The sequence below is a fragment of the Arvicanthis niloticus genome, chromosome 7 (genome assembly GCF_011762505.2).
Source record: "Arvicanthis niloticus isolate mArvNil1 chromosome 7, mArvNil1.pat.X, whole genome shotgun sequence".
NCBI lineage: Eukaryota > Metazoa > Chordata > Mammalia > Rodentia > Muridae > Arvicanthis > Arvicanthis niloticus.
Genome location: NC_047664.1, coordinates 37,283,967 through 37,311,199, shown reverse-complemented (window position 1 = coordinate 37,311,199; position 27,233 = coordinate 37,283,967). Strand labels below are relative to the sequence as shown.

Below are 27,233 nucleotides of genomic sequence, written 5' to 3'. Positions count from 1 at the left end.
CTTGCACATTCCTTCCCTGCTCCTAATGCCCCACCAAGATTAAAATTCTCTAGTCAGAAGCTTGCTTTCTGTGTTTCTCAGACCATGGAAGCAGTGCAGGGGCCACAGCACAATGGGGAAGAAGGAGAGGCACTTACCGGAAGCAGGAGCTGTGCCAGGCTTCATTGGCAGTCCTGTACAGCCTCTGGCTAGGGGGAACATAGTTGCCACAGCCCCGACACCTCCAGGCTTCGTCACCTGAAACAAAACCAAGAGTCACTAAGTAGCAGGAAGCAAGGACCAGAATTTCAGTTATGTGGAATAACAGAAGCTCCCACGGAAGGGATTAGGCTCTGCCTGTGCTCAGTTCCCCTCCACAAAACCTCTGGTAAACACCTGGCAAAGCCTCATCCCAACATCTCTCTAGGGAAGGGAACTCCTGCTTCAAAAGTAATCTCAAGTTTAAAAAAAATGTCTCTGATAGGGCTGGTAGGATGGCTCAGCTGGAAAAGGCAGCTGTCACCGAGCCTGATGCCCTGAGTCCCTAAGACCCACATGGTGGAGGGAGAACTTACTCCCCCCTCTGCCGCACACAGACCACAGTGTGTGAAAGACATTAAACATTAGTCTTTTCTACCAAATACTGTTAAACTTTTATGACTAGGAATTCAAATCTTTTTTACCTGCCCCACCTTGTAAAACCTTTATTCAGATGTTTTAATCCCCTAATCTGGTAAAGCTCTGGTTTATACTGTGGCCATCCTGTTCTTAGAACTTAAGTGACATCGGTGGCTAACTCCACTTCATCTGTCCATTGCAGCAACTCATCTAAAACCAGCCAGCCCCCAGCCAACTGTGACCACTTGTGTTAGAATAAAAGTGGGCTGTCCGTCCTTCCCATGTGGGCAGAGTACCTTTCTCGTCATAGTGGTCTCTCCTGAGATCCTGAAAACATTCTAAAAGTGCACACAATAAATGAAAATGTAATTTAAAATAACTGATTGTTCTCTCTCTCTCTCTCTCTCCCCCTGCTGACACCCCCCCCACACACACACACACCCTCATCCCCTCCTTCTTCAAGACAAGGTTTCTCTAAGTAGCTTTGGCTGACCTGGAACTCAGTAGGTAGCCCTCAGCCTCCTGAGAGCTGGGACTAAAGGCACCTCCCACCACCACAATGAAATATGCTCCTCTTTTTAGATAATACAAAGCCAGCCTTTAGGTGAGTCTGCGCAGCCAGCTTGGGCTACACAGTGAAACTATGTCTCAACTAGGGCTGGCAAGAAGGTTCAGTGGGTAAAGAAAGGAACTTGACACCATGTTGAAGGCCCAAGTTTGATCCCTGTGACCCACATGATAGAAGAAGACAGCTGACTTCCTTAAGTTGTCCTCTGGCCTTCAACCAGGGTACCACGGCACATCCCCTCCACACACAAATGTGAAAAACAAAGCAAACAACAAAACCCAAACCTAAATCTACTAACAAACTATAAAACCCATCACTTCCTTCAGAGCTTTCAGCCTTTGCTCTTATCAACAGAAGTGAAAGGGTCTCTCCTTCCCTCCCTCCTTCCTGTCCCCAGCTAGTGGCCAGAGCCCCTCAGCTCTGGCTCACAGTCTCACACTGCCCATAACCTGGTCCAGGAGCTCATTAATTCAATCAACCAACACATCTGGTCCTCTCCACACAAAGCCACAGGATGGAGGCTGATGGTTACAACATCTTTGATGCTTAAAGAGCAAGTCCACTGGAGCTTTTTGGTTCAGAGGCAGAACTATCTTAATTTGGTGACAGAAGAGTAAGCATTCAGTGAATGTTTCCTGTCTCCTAAACCAAGAACTACTGCTGCTTTCACAGATCCAACGAGTTTCAGTCTCAAATAATCCTGCCGTCTTTTAGTGGATGGAAGGAAGGATTAATGCTGAGGGCTAGCCGGGCAGTGGTGGCGCACGCCTTTAATCCCAGCACTTGGGAGGCAGAGGCAGGTGGATTTCTGAGTTCGAGGCCAGCCTGGTCTACAGAGTGAGTTCCAGGACAGCCAGGGCTACACAGAGAAACCCTGTCTCGAAAAACCAAAAAGGCTGAGGGCTGTGTGTGTGCTCACTTGTGTGTGCGTGTGTGTGCATGTGTGTGTGTGAGTGGCAAACTGACTATTTAAACAGAGGTCTAGCCTCTACTCTCTCCTCCTCCATGTTAATACTGTTCCTTCAAATAAGGGCAGAAAAGTCTCCATAGAGAAGCAGAGCATTGAGCCTTGAAAGCTGGAGACGATTTGCAAAGGGGGAGAAAGGATGCTCCAGGGCCGTGGGTTAAGGTGGGTTAAGGTACAGGCTACTTTATGACCCTTTAAAACAGAGGACCCCCCCCCCAAAAAAAAGCAGTGTTCTTGGTGTGACTCAAATGCCAACTTCTTGAAGTAAAACAGGCAGCTGAAATCAAGCCGTGGTACCTAACTCTACCCCACAAACAGGGGCAAGGTTGGTACAAGACTCCCTTGTACACTCTGTATGCAGCTTTGTTCTCTCTGGGTAACTCTAGACAGCCACAGGCACAGGGGCCATGAATAGACAGAGCATGGCTCAGGGGACTTCAAGATTGCTCAGCACTACGGGGGCAGCCAGTGTAGGGTTGGCATCTTTGTACCCTAGAGCCGTCAGCACTTCAAGCTGGCTCCTCTCCACTGCTTCCCCAGGGTCGGGACATGTGAATGCCCACCAGTCGGTTTCCTTTCTTTTCTCTTCTCTTCTCTTCTCTTCTCTTCTCTTCTCTTCTCTTCTCTTCTTTCTTTCTTTCTTTCTTTCTTTCTTTCTTTCTTTCTGTTGTTGTCCTGGGGTTGAATCCAAGGCCTTGTACACAATAAGGAAACACGCTAGCGCTTCTCTTTTTAGACAGAATCTTATTCCATCGTCCAAACTGGTCTCCAATACACACAAGCCCTGAACTTGTCCCTCTACCTGCCCCTCTCTGCCTTGCCAGTAGCCAGGCTTAAGGGCCTGTGCTGCCAGGTTGGTTTTTCAACCAGTCTTCCTGAATCTGAATGTTTGTCTTGTTTGAGATAGGATCTCTGTATGTAGCACTGGCTGGCCTGGAGCTTGAAATGTAGACCAAGATGCCCTAAAGTTCAGAGTTCTTCCTTCATCTGCCTCCCAAGTACTAGCATTAAAGGAATACACTAAAAACTTTTATTATTTATTATTGTGTTTGTGTGTATGATGTAAACGCATCTGTGTTTTAAGCATCAGAATGGAGGCACTCAGTGGAGAGACAGGCAGACAGACAGACAGAACCAGAGAGACAGAGACAGAGAAAAGGTGTGTATATGTGTGTTCTGTGGTGTGGTGAGGCTCAAACCCAGGGTCCCATGAATGCTGGGGAAGTGTTCGATGACTAAGCTACATTCCTACTTAACAAGAGGGCCTTAAAATACATATACCATATCGATTGCGTGTGTGATGTGTGCACTTGCATGTATGTGAATGGCAGGGGGATGATATGGGTGTGCCACAGTGTGTCTATAAAAGTCACAGGACAACTTTTGGGAGTAGTTCTGTCCTCCCACTATGGGTTCCAGGGACCAAATGAGAGGGTATGGGATGAGCCAGGGCCAATGAATCTTCTTAGTTAAACTCCTGCTTCCCAACACCCATATCAGGCCCCTCACAACCACCTGTAGCTTCAGCTCCAGGGGATCTGACTCCCCGCCAGCAAATGAACCTACAAGAGATGTCTACCTCCACCTCCCATCTAATGTATCTCATTGTTTTGAAGCCACACCTTGTTTTTTTGAAAGAACTTTTTCTTTTTTGAAATAAGGCATACAGCTTGGGCTACCCTCTAATATACTATATAACTGAGGGTGACCTTGAACTCCTGATCCTCCTACCTTCTACCTTTCTTGTTTTTACTTTATAACCCAAGAAAAAGAGGGTTTAGCCTGGCCACCCACTTACTGAACAGTTCAACCCCTTGGCTCTGAATCAATGATGTCTGGCCATTTCCAAAACTTAGAGCCCATGCACTTCCTTTTGAGTCCACCCTATTTTCTCCAGGTGAACACTTAGGTTAGCACTTGCTCAGTGTTAAAGCTCAACCCCCTGACACTCTCCTTTCTCAGACACAGGCTCTGTTCTGTGCCCAGTCCTCCCCTGGCTTTACCCTTTGTGCAGTCTACTGCCAGCTCACCCATACTCCAGGCTACTTCTATTCCAAGTCAGACCTCCTAGTATGCGTAGGATAAAAGCCAGGCTATCTGACATGGCCCTGCCTCTGAATCCCCGTTCTGCTTCTTTGAAGATACATTGTTTTCATTTATTGCCCTGCTCTGACCCCTGGCACTGAGGCCTCTCCATTGTCATTTAAATAATAAGTCTCTCCTAACAACCCCAGCAGCCATTCCAGCTTCTCCCCCACAGCTGCATCAACAGAGAAAGCGTCCACGCCACACTGCACTTAGCTCCTCATTTCCCGGCTGCTTCACCCTCCACTGCAATCCATCTTCCACCGTCATTTCTCCGAAACTGCCTCACCAAGTGACCGTGTATTGTTAAATTCAATAGGTGCTTTTCAGGCCATTATTTGAGCACGTATTTATCCCATGCCAGCTACGCCTCCAACCCTCAAACAGCACGATTGTGTTTATAACTGGGGCAGTGGCGTGGAGGCGCAGTGAATTCAGAACTGGGAAAACAGGAGCAGGGCAAAAGTGGATTCCTTGAAGAAGTAATTTCCAAACTGAGCTCTGAGGGAACACTTCTATGAGCATGGAGCAGGAATTCAGGGTGTCTCATCACTAGAATGCTCCTTGTAAAGAGAGCTTTTTCCCTTGGGGGAAAAAAGAGAAAGAAGGTGATGACAGAGATAAGAGACAAAATTTGCACATGATTAAATTATAATCATGTTGACTACTGTTGACTTTAAAGGACTGAAAAATCTACCAAGCCTAGGTCATGGATGACATACTCCTCCACTAAGCATCTATGTAGAGTGAAGTGGGGGGTGTAGCTCAGCTGACAGAATGCTTGCCAAGCTCCACAAAGCCCCCCACATAAAACTGGACGTGTGTATGTGCGTGTTTGGAATTTTGTAGCCTGTAACCTTGACTGGAGCCAACAGGGTCAGAAGTTCAAGTCATTCTTAATTATACAGGGACTTGGGACCCAACTTGGAATACTGAGCTCAAGTCCCAAAACAGAGGCTTTCACCAGGTGACCCCAAAGAACCTGGAGGCCTCATTGCTTTTTACAAGGAGATAGGTAGTGATGAGACACTCTGAATTCCTGCCCCATGCTCACACCCTGGCATCTCACTGTTCATACCTTAAGCTACTGTTTCTGTTGGACAGGATTTTTCCATCTTTTTTACCAAATCAAAATGTCTTTCTTGATGCCCCAAAGGCATGGCTGGTTTTACTTTGTCTACATTCACCTGATACAACCTGTTCTTTAATTATATAACTGTTCAATCCTGCCACTTTTTTGAGCCCCTTGCTCCCAGCTCTAAATGGTTGCATCTTGATCCTCTTTCTTCCAGGGTCCAGCATAGGTCTGGCACAGAACAGACAGTATTTTGGCAGCAAATCCAGCTGCAAGGTTGGATTTGCCATCTACAACATTACCAAGTAGAACTCCAGAGGTCGACTGTACTGGAACAGTATTCGGGCTCACAAGACATCACCTATTGAAAAATCTCCTGTGCGTGAACCTGACCTCTGTTTTTGTTACAGATTCACGCCACAGGGGATGCGGATGGCTCAGTAAAGCCAGGACTCCTTTGGTGAGACAGGAAGCATGTACATCTCAGTCACAAAAACAAGAGACCCTGCCTCAGAACAATACTCTGATCCCCACACTCCACACACACACACACACACACACACACACACACACACACACACACTAAAACAAAACAAAAACAACAATCTATAGCTTTTCCATTAGATAGTATTTGAATAGATACATATTCCCAGGATGCCTGCCTATCTCTCTTCTTCTGTCTCTTCCTTCCAGGGTGTTCACTGCACAGAACTCACTGGCCTTTTGTGCCCCCTTAAAATCCTGCAAACCAACAATCCTGATTCTTTCAAAACCTTTAATTCAGGAAATATAAAAGAAATGTATGAGTGTGAAGTTTGGGGGAGTCCCCATGAAGCCCAATGGAAGAGACTCTCAAGGCCAGTCTGCCTAGGAAGTTCTTTCGCTCTGCAGGCTGGTCACGCTCTCCAGTATTTATTGCTCACATCTGCTTATGTCAGCAGCAGTTACTGGTCAGAGTCTAGAAAGGAGCCTGGCTAAGTAAACATCTGCAGGTGCCTCAAACAAGGGGCCCTTATCAGGGTACAATAAATATAACCACAACTTCAACTTTTACTGGATTTATTGCCCTCCTTCTTTTAAAATGTTTCCTGGACCCTAGAGTAAGTCCTTTGTGTTTATATTTTCTTTGTTATGTGTATAGATATTTTGCCTGTATATATGCAGGTACAGCACATGTGTGAATTGCCCATGGAAGCCAGAAGAGTCAGTTAGATCCCCTGGAGCTGACTGACAGACTGATGAGAGGCACCATGTAACTGCACTTGGGTCCTCCAGAAGGCTGGAGTGTTCTAGCTGAGCTCTCTCCAGCCCCTTTTAAGACAGGAGCTAGGGGCTGGAGAGATGGCTCAGTGGTTAAGAGCACTGGCCACTCTTCCAGAGGACCAGGGTTTGATTGCTAGTATACACATGATGGTAACAAAACATGAACATTATATATATCTATAGATAGATATGGGGGGGGGTACTTACTATGTAGCCCAGCGAGTCCCAGATCTCCCTATGGAGACCTGGTTGACCTTGAAATAAATCTACCTGCCTCTTGCCTCAAAAAACAAACAAACAAACAAACACAAACAAAACAAAAACCCCCAAACCCTATCTCAAAAAACACAAAACAAAAAGGACTGCTGCTGAAACCTTATTACAAGTGTTCTCACCTCAGGACTCTTTCCATTTTGGTATAAAATATTTATTTTTGCCGTTTTGTTTTATTTGTTGTTTTTCAAGAGAGGGTTTCTCTGTGTAGCCCTGGCTGTCCTAGAACCCACTCTGTAGACCAGGCTGGCCTTGAACATGAACATCCACACGCTTCTGTCTTCTGAGAGTTGGGATCAAAGGTGTGAACCACCACAGACCAGCTTGTATGTTTGCTTTTTAAGAGGTTTCTCTTTCCCGACTTCATTGGTAATGTGACTCAAACAATCTGACTCCAGTAGAGCAGGGACTGGGACAATAGGGTACCTGAGGCTTGAGGGACTTTGTTTTCTTACTTAGACACATGGTCTTGCTACATTGTCTAGGCTCGAATAGATACTCCACCTCAGCCTTTCAGATAGCTGGGAATACATGCACGTGCCATGCCAGGCTGAGAGAAACTTTAAAATAATCTAATCTAATCATTTAAATTTTCTAACAGACACACTGACTTGGGAGGAAAGGCAGTTAGTTGCCTAGCTATCGCAAAGCTCCCAAAAACTGGTCCCACAGGAACCTGAACCGGAGACCACCAACTAAGTTTTTATTATCCTACAAAGCTTCAGACAGTCTGAGACTTCCTTGGACCACAGCAGGCCAGTGTAAGACTCCAAGGGTGGGGTACCCTGCTTCCTAGCCACTGCCTGACCTTGGCTCAAATTTGGTCTATGCTGGGTCTCTTCAGACTGGACCTCAGACTTCAGAGCAGTGAGAAGTTCACCAGCAAAGGGACCTTGGGAGTCCCTGATTCCTGAACCTACATGCACAAAGCCAAGCCAAGCCCAGCCCAGCCCAGCCCAGCCTAGCCTTTTGTTTGAAAAAAAAAAAAAAGAAAAGAAAAATAGGGGAAGGGTGGGGGAAGACTGAAAGAAAGAAAGAAAAAAAAGAAAGAAAAAACCCAACCCCTCTGAATTGGCTCACATTCCACCTGACAATGAGAAGCAGGAACAAAGTGCAGCCAACTCAGGGCAGCTTGAAACAAGTACGGCAACTGCTGGACTCTTGGGAACGGACAGATCAGATCAGGTGTATAAATCTCACTTGTTTGGCAAAGCAGGAAGCTGAAGGGCAGGGCAGCAGCTATGGGGGACAACCAAAGGCAAAAGATAACATTGTTATGCAGTAACGACCCTAACGACCAGCATCTTCAACCAACATCTTCTGATACTCTTCCTGCACCCCAAGCCTCCTTGTCCTCAGAGTACCACCAAAGGGAGGGACTCAGTATACAAGGTGAGATGGGTTTTAAAGGAGCCGCTGTGTCTTTCTAGACCTTAGGTCCATTTCTGTACAAGCAAGGCTCTAAGGAGTCCTTCCAGCCCAAAGAATCTGTGAAGCCAAATCTGGCCTCTCACCTCCAGGCTAGATGTCATTCTTGCTGTGGTCCCTTTCTTTCTCTTTTTAGTCTATTTGAGAGGGTCAGGGATAAGAACCGAGGCTGGAGAGGTGGCTCAGTGGTTCAAAGCACTTGCAGCTTTTCCAGAGGACTTGGGTTTGATTCCCAACAGCCCCCAAAGTGGCTCACCTGCCTGTAAGTGCAGTTCTCAGGAATCCAACATCTCCATAGGCACCCGTGTGAATATGGCACAGACGTACACACATATACACATGAAATTCTAAAAGGGTTATTTTGTGAATATGAGTGTTTGCCTGCATGCACGAATATGTACCACGTGTGTATTTGATGTCCACGAAGGTCAGAAGAATGTTGGGCGTTGGTCTTGTGTACTGGATATTTAGATGGTGATTTTTGTGCCCAGACACCCTATCTGGTTAAGGATGGCATGGTCAAGCATCTCTGGTCTCAGTATTATGTAAAAACTGCTTTCCCTCATCTCTGATTGGTCAATAAAGAACTGATTGATCAACATATGATTGGGCAAGAGAGGGCAGTCAAGGTGGGACACAGGGTCCCAGGTAGAAAGAGAAGGAAAAGCACCATATGGAGAGGCCAGGAGGATTCACTATGAGGTCACAATGAGAGAGCAGCCATGAGGACACCCATGGAGCAGAACGACCCAGAACAGGACGCAGATGGTACAGTAACGGTACATTTCTCTGGGTATTAGCAGCTTAGAGGGTTAGAATAGCTCAGAACCTACCCAGCAAGTGCCAGCAGCTTATTATTTAAAACACCAGCTTGCTGTGTTTTATTCAGGAGCTATTATGGGCTAAAGTGCTTGTAGAAACCACTGCAGATATCTGGAGGCAAAAGGGGACATGGAACCCCCCCCCCAAATACTCTAATAGAAGAGGACACTGAATCCCCCAGCACTGTAGTTACTAATGACTGTAAAGCATCACATAAGGGCTGGGAATTGAACCCAAGTCCTCTGGAAGAGCAACAGGTACTCTTAACCACCAAGCCATCTCTCCAGCCCCATTTAAATTAAAAGAAAAAAAGGGCCAGCATGATGGCTAAGGTCAAAAAGGAGCTTGCTGCTAAGCCTGACCACCTGAGTTTGAGCCTTGCAATCGACATGGTGAAAGACAAAAACTGACTCCCACAAGCTCTCGTCCATGCACTCCACATCAGGGCCATGTCACACGAGCCATCGCCGCCACCCCCCATCAAAAACACTAAAAATTAATGTAATTTAAATAGGGCTGAAGAGATGGCTCAGCAGTTAAAAGTACTGGGTTTGATTCCCAGCATCCTTCTGGCCGCTGCAAGTGGTGCACACACCCATACACAAAAAATATAAAAATTTCAAACTAAATAAAAAGCTGGATTTTAAAGCCTGGCTCCATTACTGCCCCCATGTCCTTGAACAAATTATTTTCCCTCTCTGAGCCCATCTCCTAGGCTTTACTTATTTATTTTTGTTTGAGACAAGGTCTCATGAAGCCAAGGCTATGTGGCCAGGGTTAGTCTTGAACAACCTACCCTCCTGCCTGTAGCTCCCAGGATTAGAGATGTACGCCAGGGTACTAACGTCTCTACTCATTTGAACAACAAACAAAACTTGTATTTTTAACTTTCTGTGTAGGAGTATTTGCCTAAATGTATTTAAACATACCACATGTGTGCCCAGTGTCTGCAGAACCCAAAAGTGGGTGTCAGATACCTTGGAACTGGAGTTACAAAGGGTTGTGAGCTGCCACAAGGGTGCTTTGTACAGAGCCTTTGGCCTCTGCTAGAGCGGCCAGTGCTCTTAACCACTGAGCCAGCCCTCCAGCCTGCTTTACTCATTTTTTGTTTTGCTTTTTCAAGACAGTCACACTATATAGCCCTGGCTGTCCTGGAACTCACTATGTAGACCAGGCTAGCTGCAAATTCAGCCCACCTCTAGCTCCCAATCGCTGGGGTTGAAGGTGTGCTTTTCCCACACTGGCCGCCACCCCTTTGCTCATTTTTAAAGAGGCTAAAGTTACTACTTTACAGGATTAACCAGAAGATTAAAACAAGTAATGGCTGTGAAGACCTCCTGGGTGCCTGGCCCTAAGGGGGACCTGCTCGTGTTACTTCCTACAAGCGAGTCTAGGAGGTTAGCCAGGAAAACCTTCAAGCTGAGTAAACTTGCTTTCAAAACCCAAAGAGAATGGTTTCAAGACAAATCCTGCAAACTTGGCCTATGTGCCTAAGTGTGAGGAACAGCCCAGGCTGAAAGACAAGGAGGTGTAGAATGTAAGTCAGAGACAAGTCAGGTTCTGGGGACATGGGGAGCTACAAGGTAACAGGCTACAAGGTAGACAGACAGGCGGGGCAGAAGGTTCCTGTGGCTGGAGGGCTCCTACTTCATTCCCTGCGGGTGGGGCGGTTCCTTATCTGGGGAGGCCTGCAATGGATGTCCTATCAGAGAGCTGCTCAACTCCAGGCTTCTCTTCTGCAGCTCTCTATCCACTGTCAATGACAGAAGTTCCTGTGAGTCCTCACAAGGTGTCATAGTGTCCTAAGCACTATTCAACTGTGACCTGACCAACTACAAAGAGGTCAGGCCAGCACTGCAGGACTCCAAAACTTCTCTTTCTTTTTTCCTCTGTGTAGCCTTGGCTGTCCCAGAACTCACTCTGTACACCAGGCTGGCCTCAAACTCACAGAGATCCGGCTGCCTCTGCCTCCAGAGTGCTGAAATTAAAGGCCCGAGCCACTACGCCTGGCTTTTTTCTGGTCCAGTGGATTAGAGAAGGAAAGACGGCATCAAATAGACTCCCAGGGTGAAGTTCAAGGAACGTTCTAGCGAAGCAGGTGACAGCCTCATGTTCTAGCTGGCAGCAGATGTAAACTGATAAAGGATCTGGTTCCCACTGCTACAGTCCCCAGAGAATGCTAAAACGATATGACGCATAGACGATCCCTGTCCTTCCTTCCCTACCACACCCCACAAACACCAGCCCTCTCCCTGACCCAGAGCCAGCGCCGGCATGAGAATCACCAGAGTACGCAGAAAGCCCACCATGAATGTAGAGGGCCACATGCAGCACCCTAAGCATAATGGGTTTTTAGTGAACTTAGATATCTTGTGATTGTCTTAGATCCTACCCCTGGTGCCTTCACCCCACATCCAAGGCCAACCAAGTCACTGTGCCTTGCCTCCATCATTAGGCACCTCCTGGTCAGTGCTACCTTCCCATTGTTAACCACCACCTCATGTCAGGGCCCACTGTACCTTCCTGATTGGGTATCCTGTGCCCATATCATGACATCTGTGATTCTAAATCTAGAGTGTCTGCTGTGGGCTGGAAAACTGCATAGTCCTTAGGTTGGCACTAAACACTCCACAGCAGTGGTTCTCAAACTGTGGCTCAGGGTTGCATATCAGATATTTACATTAGAATTCACAACAGCAGACAAACTGCAGTTATGAAGTAGCAATGAAATAACCTGATGGCTGGGGGTCACCACAGCACGAGAACCTGTACTAAAGAGTCAGGGCATTAGGAAGGGTGAAACCGCCCCTCTACAGTTTACCAACCCCAACCCTCTGCTCCATGGTCTCCCCATCTCCCACTCCTTGCTCTACCACACACAGTAAGTAGCACTCCTGCTGGAGACCGAGCTCATGGACGGTACCTCCTACTCCACAGCTGGATGCTTCACTCATTCCTCTCACGTTACAAAATCTAAAAATAAAGACTATCTTCAATTTCTCAAAGTTCGCCTTCTGCAGTAAGGACTCTCTGGAGCGTTCTTAGCTCAATGGGAACTCGGTGCTTATCATTGTGACCAGTTCTCAACTCTATCTCTCTCTTTCTCCCTCCCTCCCTCCCTCCCTCCCTCCCTCCCTCCCTCCCTCCCTCCCTCCCTCCCTTCCCCTTGACCAAGGCTGGCAGCCACTCACTCAGTACATTGCTACATATTTCAACTTTCAACTCTCCTGAGTACATCTGCTCACCACCCACTGCTCCTGGCCCCTTATCTTTCTCCTCAAAGCATCTGTCCTAAGGATGTTCACAATTTACTGTCTGTCTCTCTCTCCCCATCAAAACATTGGGAAGAAGAGGAATTTTTTCTCCTGTTTTATTACTCAGGGATACACATGTGAACACAATCTTTGATACTCTGCTGTCACACATAGGTGTTGCAACAACTTATCTTGATTTTCATCATTTTGTTTTGTTTTTCCAGATGGGGTTTCTTATGCAGCTCTGGCAGTGCTGGAACTCTAACACACACACACACACACTCTCTCTCTCTCTGTCTCTCTCTCTCTCTCCCCCACCTGCCTCTGCCTTCCAAGTGCTGAGATTAAAGGTGTGCACCATCACACAGGGCTTTATCTTTGTTTTTTTGTTTTTTTGTTTTTTTCTTTTTGGTTTTTCGAGACAGGGTTTCTCTGTGTAGCCCTGGCTATCCTGGAACTCACTCTGTAGACCAAGCTGGCCTCGAACTCAGAAATCTGCCTGCCTCTGCCTCCCAAGTGCTGGGATTAAAGGCGTGCACCACCACTGCCCGGCGTCTTTGTTTCTTAATTACCCTAATTAGGCAGCAAGTTTCTCAAAAGCACAAACCCTGGATTATTCATGTCCATGGCTACTTTAGTGTGCGCACCAGTGTGCATTCATGTGTTGGGGTGCAGGTGAGGTCAACCTTGGGTGTCAGGACTCTGGAAACCATTCATCTTGGTTTTGTTTACACTTATTTATTTATTTATTTATTTGGGGGTGGGGGGGAAAGGATGTGTCAGAGAACTTAGCAGAAGTTAGCTTGGGTTACGGTGGTCAAACTCAGGTCTTCAGGCTCAGCAGCCATCTCAGCAGTCCTGCATTCTGGGGCTAACCAGTTCAGCTAGGCTGGCTGGCCAACAAGCCTAGATAGAGATCCACCCCTCTAGCATGAGGCTTACAAGTGTGAGCTACCACATCTGGCTCTTTATATGGGGCTGGGACCCAGGTCCTGATGCCTCTAGCACTTCACCAACCAAGCCATTCCCTCAGACACTCCACAGGGTTTGTATGGTCTAGCCACAGATGCCTTGAACCCCCTGCCTCTTCGCGGGCGTGCCTCCAAACCCATCTCCTATATTAGTCCTGGCTCTGACCCTGGACAAGCCTGTTTTCCTCCTGGAGCCTCAGTTTCTTCAAATGTAAAACAAAAAGACTACACATAATCTCAAATATCTTTCCTGGCTCTGGCATCTCTTAAAATTTGTAAGAGGTAAAACTTGGCCCAGCCCAGCTCCAGAGACATCACAGGCACTTGGTAAATATTTGATTTCCTTGTTGTTGATTCTCCTGTTACACAGGAATCCGAGGTGTCCGAGAACCATGTCTGAACAGAACAAGTAAATTCCAAGTCCCACTTCCTTCTCTGACTCGCCAAGCGACCTTATTCTGTTGTTTGTGACCCAGGAAGGACAAGACACTAAAGGGTGGCTGGAAAATATGAGCCCCATGGGTTCAGTCATAAACCTGTCAACAAGTTACTTCAGGTCCTAAGTCTCCTCAGTCCCCCCCGACCCCCCCAAGTCACACTTCTTATTGTGACTGAGGATATAACTCAGTAGTAGACTAATTGCCTCTGACGTGTGCAAGGCCTCATGTTCCATCCTCACCCATCAAAAAACAAACAAAAAACCGCCATTTTAGGTGCAGTACACAGGTCTATATAGGAGACTGAGAAAGTACTTGAGTCCAGAAGTATAGGACCAGCCTAAACAACTAACAATGGAGTACTGTCTTAAATAATAATAATAATGATAATAATAGCATTTTTTGCTCTTGTAGAGGACCAGAGTTCAATACTCAGCACCCAGATGGTGGCTTATGCCCATCAGTAACTCCAGTTCAAGAGGATCTTCAGGCCTCTGCACTCACCAGGCACACATGTGGTACATGTGTGTACATGTAGACATACATACAAAAATGGTTTTTTAATCTTAAAAAGTGAAAAACCCTGTCTCAAAAATACATAAATAAGTAAGTTAATAAATAAAGTCGCTGGAAATTGGTTGAATGGAAGAACCCTAAAAGCCACATCTTTAATTTTTAAAAAGACTTTATTTATGTGGATGTGTGCCTGTGTGCATGGGTACCAGGAGTCCAGGTACCTGTGGAGGTCAGAAGAAGACTTTGGAGCTGGAGGAACAGGAAATGAGAAGCAGTTGGGTGTCAGAAACCAGAGGGGCCTCTGCAAGTACAGCACACCCTTAACCTGAGTCATCTCTTCAGCCTCATTTGGAAAAAAGAAAAAAAAAAAAAAAAAAAAGACTGTACTCTCATGTAACTCAAGCTGGCCTCAAATTCACTACATAGCAGAGGATGACCTTGAATTCTGACTCTCCTTCGAATTGGGATTGCAGGCATGCAGCAGGTATAGGCAGTGCGGGGGATGAAAATCCTTGCTTTGTGCATGCTGGGCAAGCCTTCTACCAATTGAACTACATCCCAATCTCCAACTCAATTTTTAAAAATTATTTATTTAGAGACAGGGTCTTTATTCTGTAGTCCAGATTGACCTAGTTAGTACTCCTCTACACGAAGACTAAGCAATTCTCCTGACTCTATCTAGTCTGGTACTAGATGTCAGGTGTACATCACCACCATCTGCCAGAAAAAAATTAAGGGAAGAGACAGGCATTTCCGCCCCGTGCTTTCTTTCTCCAGAACATATTATCACAAACGAGGACAAAAATCCCACGCTCCCATAGTGAGGAAGTGACCCACTGTCGGCCCAGTCCTTGAATTCAGGATGGAGGAAGTGACTGTCCACCAGCCCAAAGCCAGGAAGTGGAGGCACATATTCAGTTCCTCCCCCACCCCTGAAATTCTTCCTTGGCCTCTCTTGAAAGCTTTTCGAAGTCGACCCTGGAAGACCCAGAAACTGAGCCACTCACACAGGTGGCTGGGAATCAGGCTGCAGAAGGTTCGTGGTGCCGCGGGGCAGGAAGCTGCAAGATGATACGTGAAGGGGCTTACAGGCCCCGCTAAGGCAGTGCTGCAATTACCTTCATTCACTTCTTCCCCTCAAGGTGCTGAGCTATTATCCCGCCGGTATCAGAGACCAAGCGAAGACTCAACCAGTCCCTAGGAAGACTTGAAACTGTTCCCCACAGAAGGCAGAGGTCTTTGAGCCCCAGGAAGAACGGTCAGATCTCTCCTTATCACATCATAAACTCCATACTCATACTCTATTTCTAGGAACCACTCTCCAAAACCCAAGGAGCAAAGACACCTTCAAGAACTTTGGGTCTACAGAAAACCCAGAACCCAGGATAACTAGGAATCTCAAGTCCTGAACTCTGGAAGACTCTGTACTTCCCATATTCCAGACTCTCCGACCACAGAGAATCTCAGGTGCCTGGGCTTCCTTAACCAAGAGACGTGCCCCGTCTGCAGATCCGGGGACCCACCTCGCGGAAAGTCGCCCCACGCGCTGGCCGCAAGGAGCCCTCAGTCTTAGGACGAACCGCTCCTACTTCCAAAGTCCCAAGACCTCCAAGTCCCGGGGGACCATAGTGTTCGATCCTCCCCACCCTGCCGGGATCTCGCTGGGGATCCCGGACCCAAGAGAAACCAGACAGCCAGAGAGCGGAGGGTAGGACGGAGTGGGCCCTTCTTACCCGCCAGCGCCGCCATGGTCCAGGGCGCGGACAACACAGGAAGGACCACCCGGCAGCAGCACCTCAGGTCCGCGCCCGCTTGCGGTCTAGAGAGGAGATCGTCTCAGCCTCTGCAGCGGGAAAGATGCACCGCCTACGGCACCCGGGGAGGACCAAACCGCACCTGGCACGGGGACCCGCCCCGAAGCCCCGCCCATTATGCTTCCGCCCCACCCCTGCCTCCCGCGCGTACTCCGCCTCGTCCCTGGCGCCCGCTGGCGAGTGGCGACCTCTAGAGGCGTTCGGGCTGACCAGGGTAATTCAGTATAGGCGGAGGTCGCAACACAGGAGACCCTCAGCGCTCAGGATAGCCCAGTTTCCCTTCTACACGCCTTGAAAATGGCTCTGCTCTTCAGGTGCAGAGCGTGGGTGGGTACCCCAGGTCTTTTGACTTCCAGTTTGTAATAGGCAATGTGAACACGAGGATGCTCCCAGCTAAGAGAAACCACTTTTGCTTGCCAAAGGTAGTATGGAAATGAGTCTCTCTACAGCAGATTATGGAGGCCAAATAAATACTGTCTACTTTGGGTATCTGGAATATTGAGTCCAGGACTCCCACTCCCTATATAAAATCCCTGGTTGCCCAAGTCTCACAGGTAATGGCATAAACTTTGTCTGTAATATACGCACAATCCTCGTTTGCTTTATTTTTTTCTTTTGCCACAGGGTCTTGATATGCAACCAGACTGATACTGAACTTGCCAGATCCTTGCCTCAGTTTCTTGAGTGCTGAGATATTCTTGCTTTAAATCATCTCGAATAGCCGGGCAGTGGTGGCGCATGCCTTTAATCCCAGCACTTGGGAGGCAGAGGCAGGCGGATTTCTGAGTTCGAGGCCAGCCAGGTCTACAGAGTGAGTTCCAGGACAGCCAGGGCTACACAGAGAAACCCTGTCTCGAAAAACCAAAAAAAAAAAAAAAAAAAAAAAAAAAAAAATCATCTCGAATGTTTATAAAACCCAAAACAATCTAGGTGTTCTAACATAGTTATCTTATGCTGTGACTAAGATCAAGGAAGAACGGTCTGGACACTGGGTCTCTGGCTCAGTTGTCCTAGCAAACGCCTGGGTTTGATTCTGAGCATCATGGCGGAATCAACCTGGGATGTCAGTGTGAGATGGGAAGACCAGAGTTCAAATTTATCCTCAGCATATCAAGTGGAAGGTCAGCACAGGAAACAAAAGACCTTATAAGAGGAGAGAAAGGGGGCTGGAAAGATGGCTTAGTGGTTAAGAGCACAGGCTGCTCTCACAAGAGGATCTGGATTCAGTTCCCAGCACCCACAGGGCAGCTCGAGTTCCAGGGAATCCAATGCCTCCACGAATACCAGGCTCACATATGGTTCACATATGCATATGCAAGCAAAACTCATACACGTAAAACAAAAATATTAGCTGGGAGTGGTTGTCACACATAGCCCCAGCTAGCCCCAAACTTGTGTGGTCAAAGATGGCTTTGAATTCTTGCTGCTCTTACCTCTGTTTTGAAAGTGCTAGAGGTATAGACATGTGTCACCGCAACCATCTCCCTAATAGTTCTGGGTCCACTGAATTCATACAATGCAGAGTATGTGGTACAACATACTGCAGAGTTCAGTAGGAGTAGCCTGTTGCTGGAGTGCAGGCCTGCATCCCCCTGCCTCCAAACTGTTCAAAACAAGCACAAGACTTAGCTAGTTTAGTAAACTGCTTTGAATGTTGATATAGAGCAGGAGGGGTAACCCAGTGGTCAAGCGCACTGGCTACTCTTTCAGAGGACCCAGGTTTGACTCCCAGAATCTACATGGTAGCTCATAACCATCTGTAAGTTCCAGGGGATCTGACTCACTCTTCTGGCTACTTTTGGATTAAGATGTAGAACTCTCAGCTCCTCCAGCACCATGTCTGCCTGTATGCTGCTATGCTTCTGGCCATGACGATAATGGACTAAACTTCTGAAGCTATATGCCAGCCTCAATTAAATGTCCTTTGTAAGAGTGGTTATGGTGTCTCTTCCCAGAAATAGAACCCTACGACACTCAGTTTTAGACAATTGCTACTTCCCTCAATCATATTTATGTACATGGGAAGTGTCCAGAGGATCAGGAAATGGGTAGGAATGGAGCCCAAGGAAACTAATCCTGACTCCAAATCTCCCAGCAGCTGCCTCTGACTCCACCACTTAGGTAAACAAAACGGCACAATTCTCTGTCTTCCTGCTGTGGCCTTTTAACAAAAGTGGCTGCTAGTTAGATGTTTCTTCTGTGGTGTCTTTGTATGACCTAGGGTGCACAAAGTGCTGGGGGTGGGGGGACTGTGTCTGATTTCCCTCCTGGGAACCCACTTGAGCTGCTGGTTTCCCTCTGAGGAAATATTTGATATATAGGGAACACTAGATTGTATACTGAATTAAAGTGAAAGAATTTTGGGGGCTCCTTTGACAAGCTACTTCATGATTAGCAGAGAGGCCCTGCTGTATTTTCCCAGGAACAGACGAATGGGGAACAGCTTGCTTCTTCATCCCTCCCCTCCACAACTGAGCACCACATCTGTCCTCCTCCCACTTTGCCTTTTTTTCCCCACCCTGCCTCTCTCTCAGTTCATTTTCTGTAAAGTCCACGTAACAGAGGAAAAATGCAAAAAGAAAAAAATAAAGGAAACAGCTTTCTAAGGAATGATAACATTCAGAGGCAGCATTTCAAAGTGCACCTAGAACCTCTCCCATAAGAATAACGAGGAAGGTTTAGAGGGGAGGAAGGGGCTGGGCAAGGACTACAGCTGTTAGGTTTCTAGAAAGCACCTACCTCATTAGTTTACTTAGCTATCAGACCTAGTTAGTTCCCAAGACTAGACTGTACTGACTGAATCACAATCTAGTCTTTAGGCTCTTGAAGACTTGAACCTTACAACTACCTCAAATTGGTCTTGGTGGCTCACGTCCGTATTCCCAGACACTTAGGAAGTTGAGGCAGGAGGACAGATTGAGCCTAGTAGTTCAGGGCTAGGCTGAGGAACATGGAGGAAATACAATGGGGGTGACAGTGGTTGTGAGGGGATTGCTTAGTTTGTTCCCTGTTAAGAACAAAGAATTGAACTACGGAGAAAGACAGAAGACTCAGCTGCAGAGTGAAATAACACCTTTTACAGTCAAGATATTGTACAGGAGCTCTAGGTCCTTCCCTTTCCCCTACTGGTCCTGTCTAGATACTGAGCCAGTCCAGTGCCTTCCTGCAGTTTCTCCTTGAAGTGTCTTCTGGGAAGAAGCAGCAACTACCATCTCAGGGAGCCTGCCTTAGCTTTCCCTGCCTACCCATCTAAGTTCCTCTAACTCTGCTTTAGAGCCATGTTCCAAAACAAACAAGCAAAGCAGCTCTCGCTCTGCCATCTAAGGGCACTTGTTTGTGCTCACCTGGATTTTGTCATTGCCACTTATGCTGGCTTCAGGCTGAGCCAGCCTTTGGCTTTCAGACTCTTTCCTTCCTGAATCATCACTGAAGATGGACAGATTTAGCTCCAAAACCATTTCTGATCTGTTGGTTCCTTGCTAAACACCTTGACCAGCTCCCCAATGCTTACAAGATACAACCAAGCCAGGTCCACTTTTACATTCATGTTCACTCTGCAGCTGTCTCCTGCTCCCTCAACCTGGGACTCTTTCATAAACATAGACTGTTAGTCCTATAGTCGGCATCTTTCCATAGTCTCTGTAATTTTACGCCGGATTCTTCTCCGTTCTAAAACCAGTTCATCATATAATTTTACAACCCTCAGGAGTTCATCTAAGTCTGCACTGGGCTACATGATAGCCAGATGTGGCTCTTTAAACTAAGACTGGGAGTGTGGCTGGGAAAAATGGGTCACTGGTTAGAAGACTATATATACTTATACATACTGTTTCTCCAGAAGGCCAGAGATCAGTTACCAGCACTCATGTGAAGTGGCTCACAATCACCTTGTAAGTCTAGTTCCAGGGAATCTGATGCCTCTTCTGGCCTCCTTAGGTGCCAGCACACACACATACACGCATATAAAAAAAGTAAAATAAAAAAGATGGGAAAAAGTAAAAATGAAATGGAATTATAGAATAGAAATGGAAAACTTCAGTTGCTCTAGTGTCCCACTAGCAGCATCTCCTGTGCTTCACAGCCACATGTGGCTAGTGGCTACTGTGTGGCATGCTGTCAATATGGAACATTTCCCGCATTGTAGCAAGTTTTATTTCTATACATGCTTTCCCACGTGTGTGCCTCTCAAGGTTGAATCTGGTGAAACCATTAGGCTTAACAATTTTATGCACTTATGGAACTTTAACCTCAACAGGACTGATTCGGTTCCTTTCCCATTAAGACACTAGGCCAGCATCATGACAGGGTTTCTTTAAAGCAAAGACGGTAAGAGAAGAGTTGAAGACCAGCAAGGGTCTCAACCCTGTGTCCCCTGCCCCAGCAACTAACTTACTAAGCTGATTTGCATCACAGTACGTAGGTACGTACACACACACACACACACACACACACACACACACACACACACTGCTTTTTGAAATAGGATCTCTATATATATAATATTCCTGGCTACCCTGGAACTCACTATATATATACCAGGCTGGCCTTAAACAAAAATTCTCCTGCCTCTGCTGCCGGAGTGCTGGGATTAAAGGTATGTTTCACCACACCCAGCCTACACATACATTTTTTTTTTAAATTAACACCTATTTGCTGTCCATGTTAGCCTTAAACTTGATCCTTCCTTCTTAGTGTGAGAGTACAAGCATGCACCATAGTGCCTTCCCCCACCCAAAATACATAAAGGAGTTCAAAGTTAAGGAAATGGCATTTGTTAACTTTAGATCCAGGGGGATCTAACATCTTCTTTGGACCTCTGTGGGTAACAGGCATGCATGTGGTACACAGACATATATGTAGATAAAATACCCAGACACATTGTGATGGTATAATGAGAATGGTCTAATTATAGACTCATAAATTTGAATGCTTGGTTTCTAGTTGGTGGAACTGTTTGGGAAGGATTAGGAGGTGTGGCCTTGTTGAAAGAGGTGTGTCATGGGGGCTAGCTTTGAAGTTTCAAAAGCCCATGGCATTCCCAGTTGGCTCCTTTTCTGCCTCATGCTTGTGGACTAGATATAAGTAAGCTCACAGCTACTGCTCCAGTGCCATGCCTGCCTGATGTTCTGATGGTCATGGAATCTAGTCCTCTGGAACCCTGAGAACCCAGGTTAAATGCTTTCTTTTATAAACTGCTTTACTCATGGTGTCTCTTCAAAGAGATAAGAAAGTAACTTAAGGCACATAAAATAAAAAATAATTTTTAAAGTTTAGCCTGAGCTAAATGATACCCTGCTTAACAAAAAATTTAAATTCGGGACTACAGAGATGGCTCAGCAGTTAAGAGTTCTGGCTGTTCTTCCATAGGACCCACGTTTGATTCCCAGAACCCACATGATGGCTCACAACCACCTGTAACTCCAGTTTCAGGTCCAGAGCCTTCTGGCCTCTGCAGGTACCAGGCACATATACAGTATTCTTATATTCATACAGGTATAACATTCACATACATAAACACTAAAGTACACAGTTCTGGGATGCATCCAGAGATAACAGGTGACCTGACTGGGGTTTGCTTCAGGTAGTTTGGGTAGGAGAGGTGGATCCAACAGGGCTGGATCTGAGTTGATGGTTGCTGGGGTTGGCTGGTTGGGATAACACATGAAGGCTTTCTTGTCCAATTCTGCTCTGTATGGGTTTGTGTGTGGTATATGCATGTATATGTCTGCATTTGTACACATGTGCATGTGTACACTAGAGGTCAATATAAGAAGAAGAGGTCTTTTACTATTGTTCTAACCTTTGGCCAGCTTCAGGGATCCTCCTGTCTCTGTTTCCCTAGCAGTAGGATTACAGACCTGCCTATCAAGCACTTTACATGGGTGCTGGGGATCCAAACTCCCATGTTTGGTTCTCATGCCTAATCATTTCTCTAGTCCCTGTTCTATACATTTTGTTTCCCACTAAAAAAACCAAAAATTCAGACACCACTGGCTTATGAGTTCCATAAACTCCTTGGTTTTTTCTCTTGATGGTATTTAGGACTGAATTAGTGCTTCACTGATATAAAGTGCTCTATCACTAAATTATATTTTCAGTCTTGTTTTTTGCTTTAAAAAATAAAGTTTATTTTTAAAAGATTTTCGCTTTATGTATATAAATGTTTCATGTATCCATGTACACCATGTGAATGCAGTGCTCTTAGCAGTCACAGAAAGATTTTGAATCCCCTGGAACCAGACAGTTGTAAGCCACTATGTTGGTCATTGAAAACAGGTCCTCTGCAAGAGCAGCCGTTCCTTTTCTTAAGCACTGACCCTTCTCCCTAAATTTTATTTTATTTTATTTTTTTGAAACAGGGTTTCTCTGTAGCCCTGGCTGTCCTGGAACTCACTCTGTAGACCAGGCTGGCCTCGAACTCAGAAATCCGTCTGCCTCTGCCTCTGCCTCTGCCTCCCAAGTGCTGGGCTCCCTAAATTTTAAATGCATTATTTTGTATGATGTGGCAGGGTAGTCAGGCATGCACATGATCTGGTCTAAGAGTGGAGGTCAGAGCACAACTTTTGGGAGTCAATTCTTTTCACCCACCCTGTGGGTCCCAGAGGTCAAGCTCAAGTTGTCAGAATTGGTGGCAAGTACTTTTACTAGGCTGAAACATTTCACCAGCCCGAGGCCTTATCGGACTTTTTATCTCCCTGCCTTAGTTTCTTGAGTAGCTGGGATTATAAGCTTGTGCCAAAAGACCTATTCTGAAGTTCCCTTACCTCCTATTCTCCTGCTGTATCCTGGCACTGTTTAACTTGACCCTTGTTAGGTCAAAACCTAAGAGAAAAAAATGCACTTCTTTCAGAAGGAGTGGTCTATAGCTTTGGTGTTTTGGAGCCTAAAGCTGGGACAAATGCATAACCTTGTCAATTTCCTCCATCCTATGCCACACACTACTGAGGAACCTCAAGGAGGGCACACTCTCTGCTCCAGTTAGGATTCTCCTGCTTTATCCCTGAACACAGGGATACATTTCAACACTGAATCACTTGTGACTTCTCTAAATGGCATAGTTAAGGCAAGACAAGCTAAGCTTCATCATGGCAGTTTGGTGCTTGATGATGTAGAAATTCCGTGCAACTGTCAGGACCAATGGGTGTTTAAAGACATAAATATTACTAGACAGGTACTTTTCCAGGGGCCAAAACAGCGTGCCCACTCCCTAGCCAACTAATATCCCAAGACACAAGCTCCACACTCACAGTAATGTAAAACCATTTAATTCTAAATCAAATCACTTTCACAACAGTGAAAATCAGTGGCTGGTCAAGGTATGCTGCCTTTCATGTTCCCATTGTCCTTGTCCATGGAGGTGGCAGAAAGGTGGAGGCCGAGGACACAGAAAACACAGAAGGGAAAGCTGCCTTGGCCATGGGATGAGTGGTGAGCCTGTAGAGGAATGGCCCATAAAGCCCAAGTTGGCTGTCTTGCCTCAGCTGCTGGCAGATGTACAGCCCTGTAATGTTCACAAAGGGCACATGCCACCACAGCTGTGCTACTGCACGCCCTGGGATGACTTTGCTGGTGCACACCTGGATCATCCGTTTCACCAGATTCCAAACAGTTTATTCTACTACTCACAACCCCTCTCTCATCTCCTTTGTGTTCATCGGCTTAAGTTTTCCCTTTACTACTTAGGGCCATGCTACACTGAGGGATCCTACCAATTCTCTCTAGAACAGAGATACTCTCCAGGGGGCCCTGTGACTGGCTGGCTGGGGATTTCCAAGAATATTTAAAATCTGTCAGGCACACCATAAAGTTGGTGGCTTATTCTTAACAGCTAGAGTTGCCAAATCACCCTCCTACACAATCCTTCATACTGTATTCACTTCAACACTAACACTGACATTGGCAGGTGAGGATTGTGCAGTGAGGAGGAGGGCTCTTTCACCATCCTCAAGGTCTAGGGTTCCATAGATTATAAAGAGTTATATCTAGAAAAATCACCAGGCAAGGCTTTCTCCCAGTTTCTGTTATTGCTGGGGCAGTGGGAGCTAGAGAAGTGAACAAAAGGGTCCAGTAGAAGCTCATCTTGATGCCCTGCTGAGGTCTCCAGGAAGAGGTGACATTTCTAAGACGAGGCCTGACAGGCAGAGCAAGAACCGTCTCACCATGTGAACGTTCTCCTGCCTGGCACCACAATCCCACAATCAGATTCAGAGGAAACAGCTTATAAGTTCAGGAACAAATCAATGTGAGGAAGAATAAGGAATGACGACCACAGTGTATCTCTGCGGTCCTTGCATTACATGTCACCAGGGGTTGCTTGCTCAGAAGCCTCATGTGTCCCTGTGTTCAGCACACATTCAAGGAGTTTTCAGGTAAATCCATGAAGCCAAACTAACATCAGATGGAATCAGAGTCCCAGCCTCTTTTTAAAAGGACAATGGCTTCTGAGGGTGGTAGGGTTCTACATGCAGCTGGGCTGACCTGAGAAAGCCTCCAGTTTCTCTGGGCAAGTTCTGGGAGAGAATGACTCAGGCTTCTACAGCCTAGGGACAGGGGTTACCGGTCCTGCTGTTGCTGCATCAGCCCTGAAGCAGAGTAGTCAGTCTGAATTCAGCAGCAGTCTAAGGAGATGGGAAATCTGAGCCAAATGACATCAGGGACAATCTTATACCAGGAAGCCAGCAGGTCATTCAAGCTGCTTTCTAAAGCCGAGACACTGAAGACGGCCCAGAGCCAATCAGAGACCAGAGTCTCTGGTAAGGTCATGTCCATCTTCAGCTTCTGCTGCTGTGATCGACCTTCTTGGGCAGTAATTCTTATGTCTTTGCCGAGGAAGGGGAAGGTGGGAGGAGCAGGACTGGGATGTGGAAGGGAGTCTCTCGGGCTAGGGAGTGGAGGCCACTTACCAAGGAGTATGTGAAAGATGAAAGGAAGTTTCTGTAAATACCATTTGGTTCATCCCTTCATTTTTGTAATTTAAAGTTCTTGTGAAAGAAACTGTTTCTTTCTTCCCATCTCTTCCCCGTGCAGAGCTGGGACCTGCTGAGAAGACTGGAGCAGGGCTTCACATTGCCACCCATGAGAGGTGATTCAACACAAGACCTGAGCTTATAGAAGAGTGTTTACAGCAGTGGTGAAAGTGGGGGTTCCTCGCCAACTGGTTTTGAGTTCCAAAGCTCTAATGGAGAAGCAAGACTCCTTGATGTGTTTCTGACCCTTGATCCCAGGGGTCAGGATTAAATAAACACAGGAGTGGGTGCAGCATATCACCAGTCCAGAGGTGCTGCTGTAGATGTAAACAGGGTCCTGTATTAGGCGATCAGGAGCCAGAACATGATCACCAGGGCAACAAATAGGAAGAGGCGTGACAAGAACTGCTCATCCACATACTGGGGTGTTCCAGGGACAGCTAGAGAAAAAGCAGGAAGAGACTTTGTTAGAAGGCTATAGCTGTGCATGCTGCCCATTGGGGCCAGAACTGGAGAGGATGAATCTTCATTTCTTTATACAAACAGAATCCTGCACAATAAAGACTCCCAAACTTCAAATAAAAGAAACCAAAACAAATACAAGCAAAATACTACAATGAGGCTTTGATCTCCAAAAGAGCTGTCCTACATATGCAAATGAACCAGTGGATTATCAGCAAACACACACAGGGAGCAGAGCCCCTCTTACCTGTCTTCCCTACACTGTGCCCCATGCATGGTACTCTTTGGTGGGTCTTATTTTTTAAAAGGCAGTATCAGAAGCAGAGTATGGGCCTTCTGAGACCATAGGGGCTCATACACGAGCACTGGTACTCCTGTCTCTCTGCAAACCGCTCCGGATGGCTCTAAACGTATCTTGCATACCTGCTCTTCCCAGAACCAGGGCCCAGAAATCACATGGCAAGATGGAGGGAGAACTGAGTGACTGAGTGAGAACCTTTGCTTTTAGAAAAGCTGCTTGTCAGAGTACTGCAGAGGCAGGAAGGCAACTGAATACACGTCTAGGCTGTGCAAACTACCAAACATGACAAAGGAAAACTGGTCAAGAGTCCAGCCTGACTGCAAAATGAGCTGGAGATCTAGTCTGAAAGCTGGACCAGGGTAGAAAGCAGAAAGCTAGTCTGAAGTTCCTGCTGCTTCTACAGGGATTTGTCTTTTCTTTAAGGTAAATCACATCCTGCCCTTTGGGGTCCCCTTTCTCTGAGAAAACAATGTGTGAACTGCAGGGAAACATTCTAGGCAGACGAAGATTTATATGGAGTAGTGCCTGTTGGGGGCCGACTTTTAGCAGAAAGCGGCTATCAGCTTTGCAGCCATCTTGAGCCATATACCCTGACATGTGACTTGGATTACAATAGCCTACAACAGCTGAGAACACTCCGATGATCTTGGTTTAGATACCTTGAGATTAAAGGTGTGTGAGATTAAAGGTGTGTGAGATTAAAGGTGTGTGAGATTAAAGGTGTGTGAGATTAAAGGTGTGTGACTTAAGAGTATGACTTAGAAGTGTAGAGATCAGATTTAGAGACAAGACCTAAGGGCATGATTAAAGGTGTAACTTAGAGGCGTGGCTTAGAAGTGAGACATATAAAAGGCAGAGGCAGACGGAGAGAATCAGACTGAGATCAGAGAATCAGACACATCAGACATTAGGGAGACACAGAAGAGAGAATCAGACACTTCAGAGAGTACAACTTGGAGTAGGAATTAGGCATTAGGTAGCAGGCACTTGGAAGAGAAATTGGAAGAAGTAACTGGGAACTTGGAGGCACTAGGGACTAGGAACTTAGGACTTGGGACTTGGAGAGAAGAAGAGAGACTGAAGAATAAACGGGATTGAATCACACTCTGTCTGGTCTGCATTCTTCAAGTCCGTCCTCACTCTCGCTCTTGCTGAACCCTGACCCGCGGACCGGAGCGGCAGCTTGGGCCGGGATACAGTGGCTGCCCAAACGTGGGTCGCCCCGGGCCTCAACATTTTGCTCGTGACATTTTTGGCGCCCAAACAGGGACTCGAGCTTGGGCCACGACATTTTTTTGGCCGCCCCAACGCGGGGCTAGTGTGGACCCCAACAAGTGCCTGAGTACACTGTGGGGTAGCATGTTACTCCCTCACAGTTGGTTGCTCTGATAAATTCATGCAGGCAGGCAACAAAGAGGTTTATTGCCAACTATG

The 27,233-nt window shown here is 46.6% G+C and overlaps 2 protein-coding genes across 4 annotated transcripts in view; both read right to left on the bottom strand.

Moving 5' to 3' along the window:
- Positions 1-16,180, bottom strand: part of Limk2 (LIM domain kinase 2) — a 65,204-nt gene extending 49,024 nt beyond the window's left edge. The window contains exons 1-2 of the mRNA XM_034509316.2: positions 15,990-16,180; positions 138-237 (exon numbers count right to left, since the gene is read on the bottom strand). Of these exons, the coding sequence (XP_034365207.1) occupies positions 138-237; positions 15,990-16,005 (116 nt within the window). The 5' untranslated portion in view covers positions 16,006-16,180. The remainder of the gene's footprint in view (positions 1-137; positions 238-15,989) is intronic.
- Positions 16,181-23,319: 7,139 nt separating this feature from the next.
- Rnf185 (ring finger protein 185) overlaps positions 23,320-27,233 on the bottom strand; it is a 36,170-nt gene continuing 32,256 nt past the window's right edge. For all 3 annotated transcript variants that reach the window (XM_034509314.2, XM_076938243.1, XM_034509315.2), the window contains one exon: positions 23,320-25,476. In XM_034509314.2, coding sequence (XP_034365205.1) covers positions 25,379-25,476 — 98 coding nt within the window. In that variant the 3' untranslated portion in view covers positions 23,320-25,378. The remainder of the gene's footprint in view (positions 25,477-27,233) is intronic.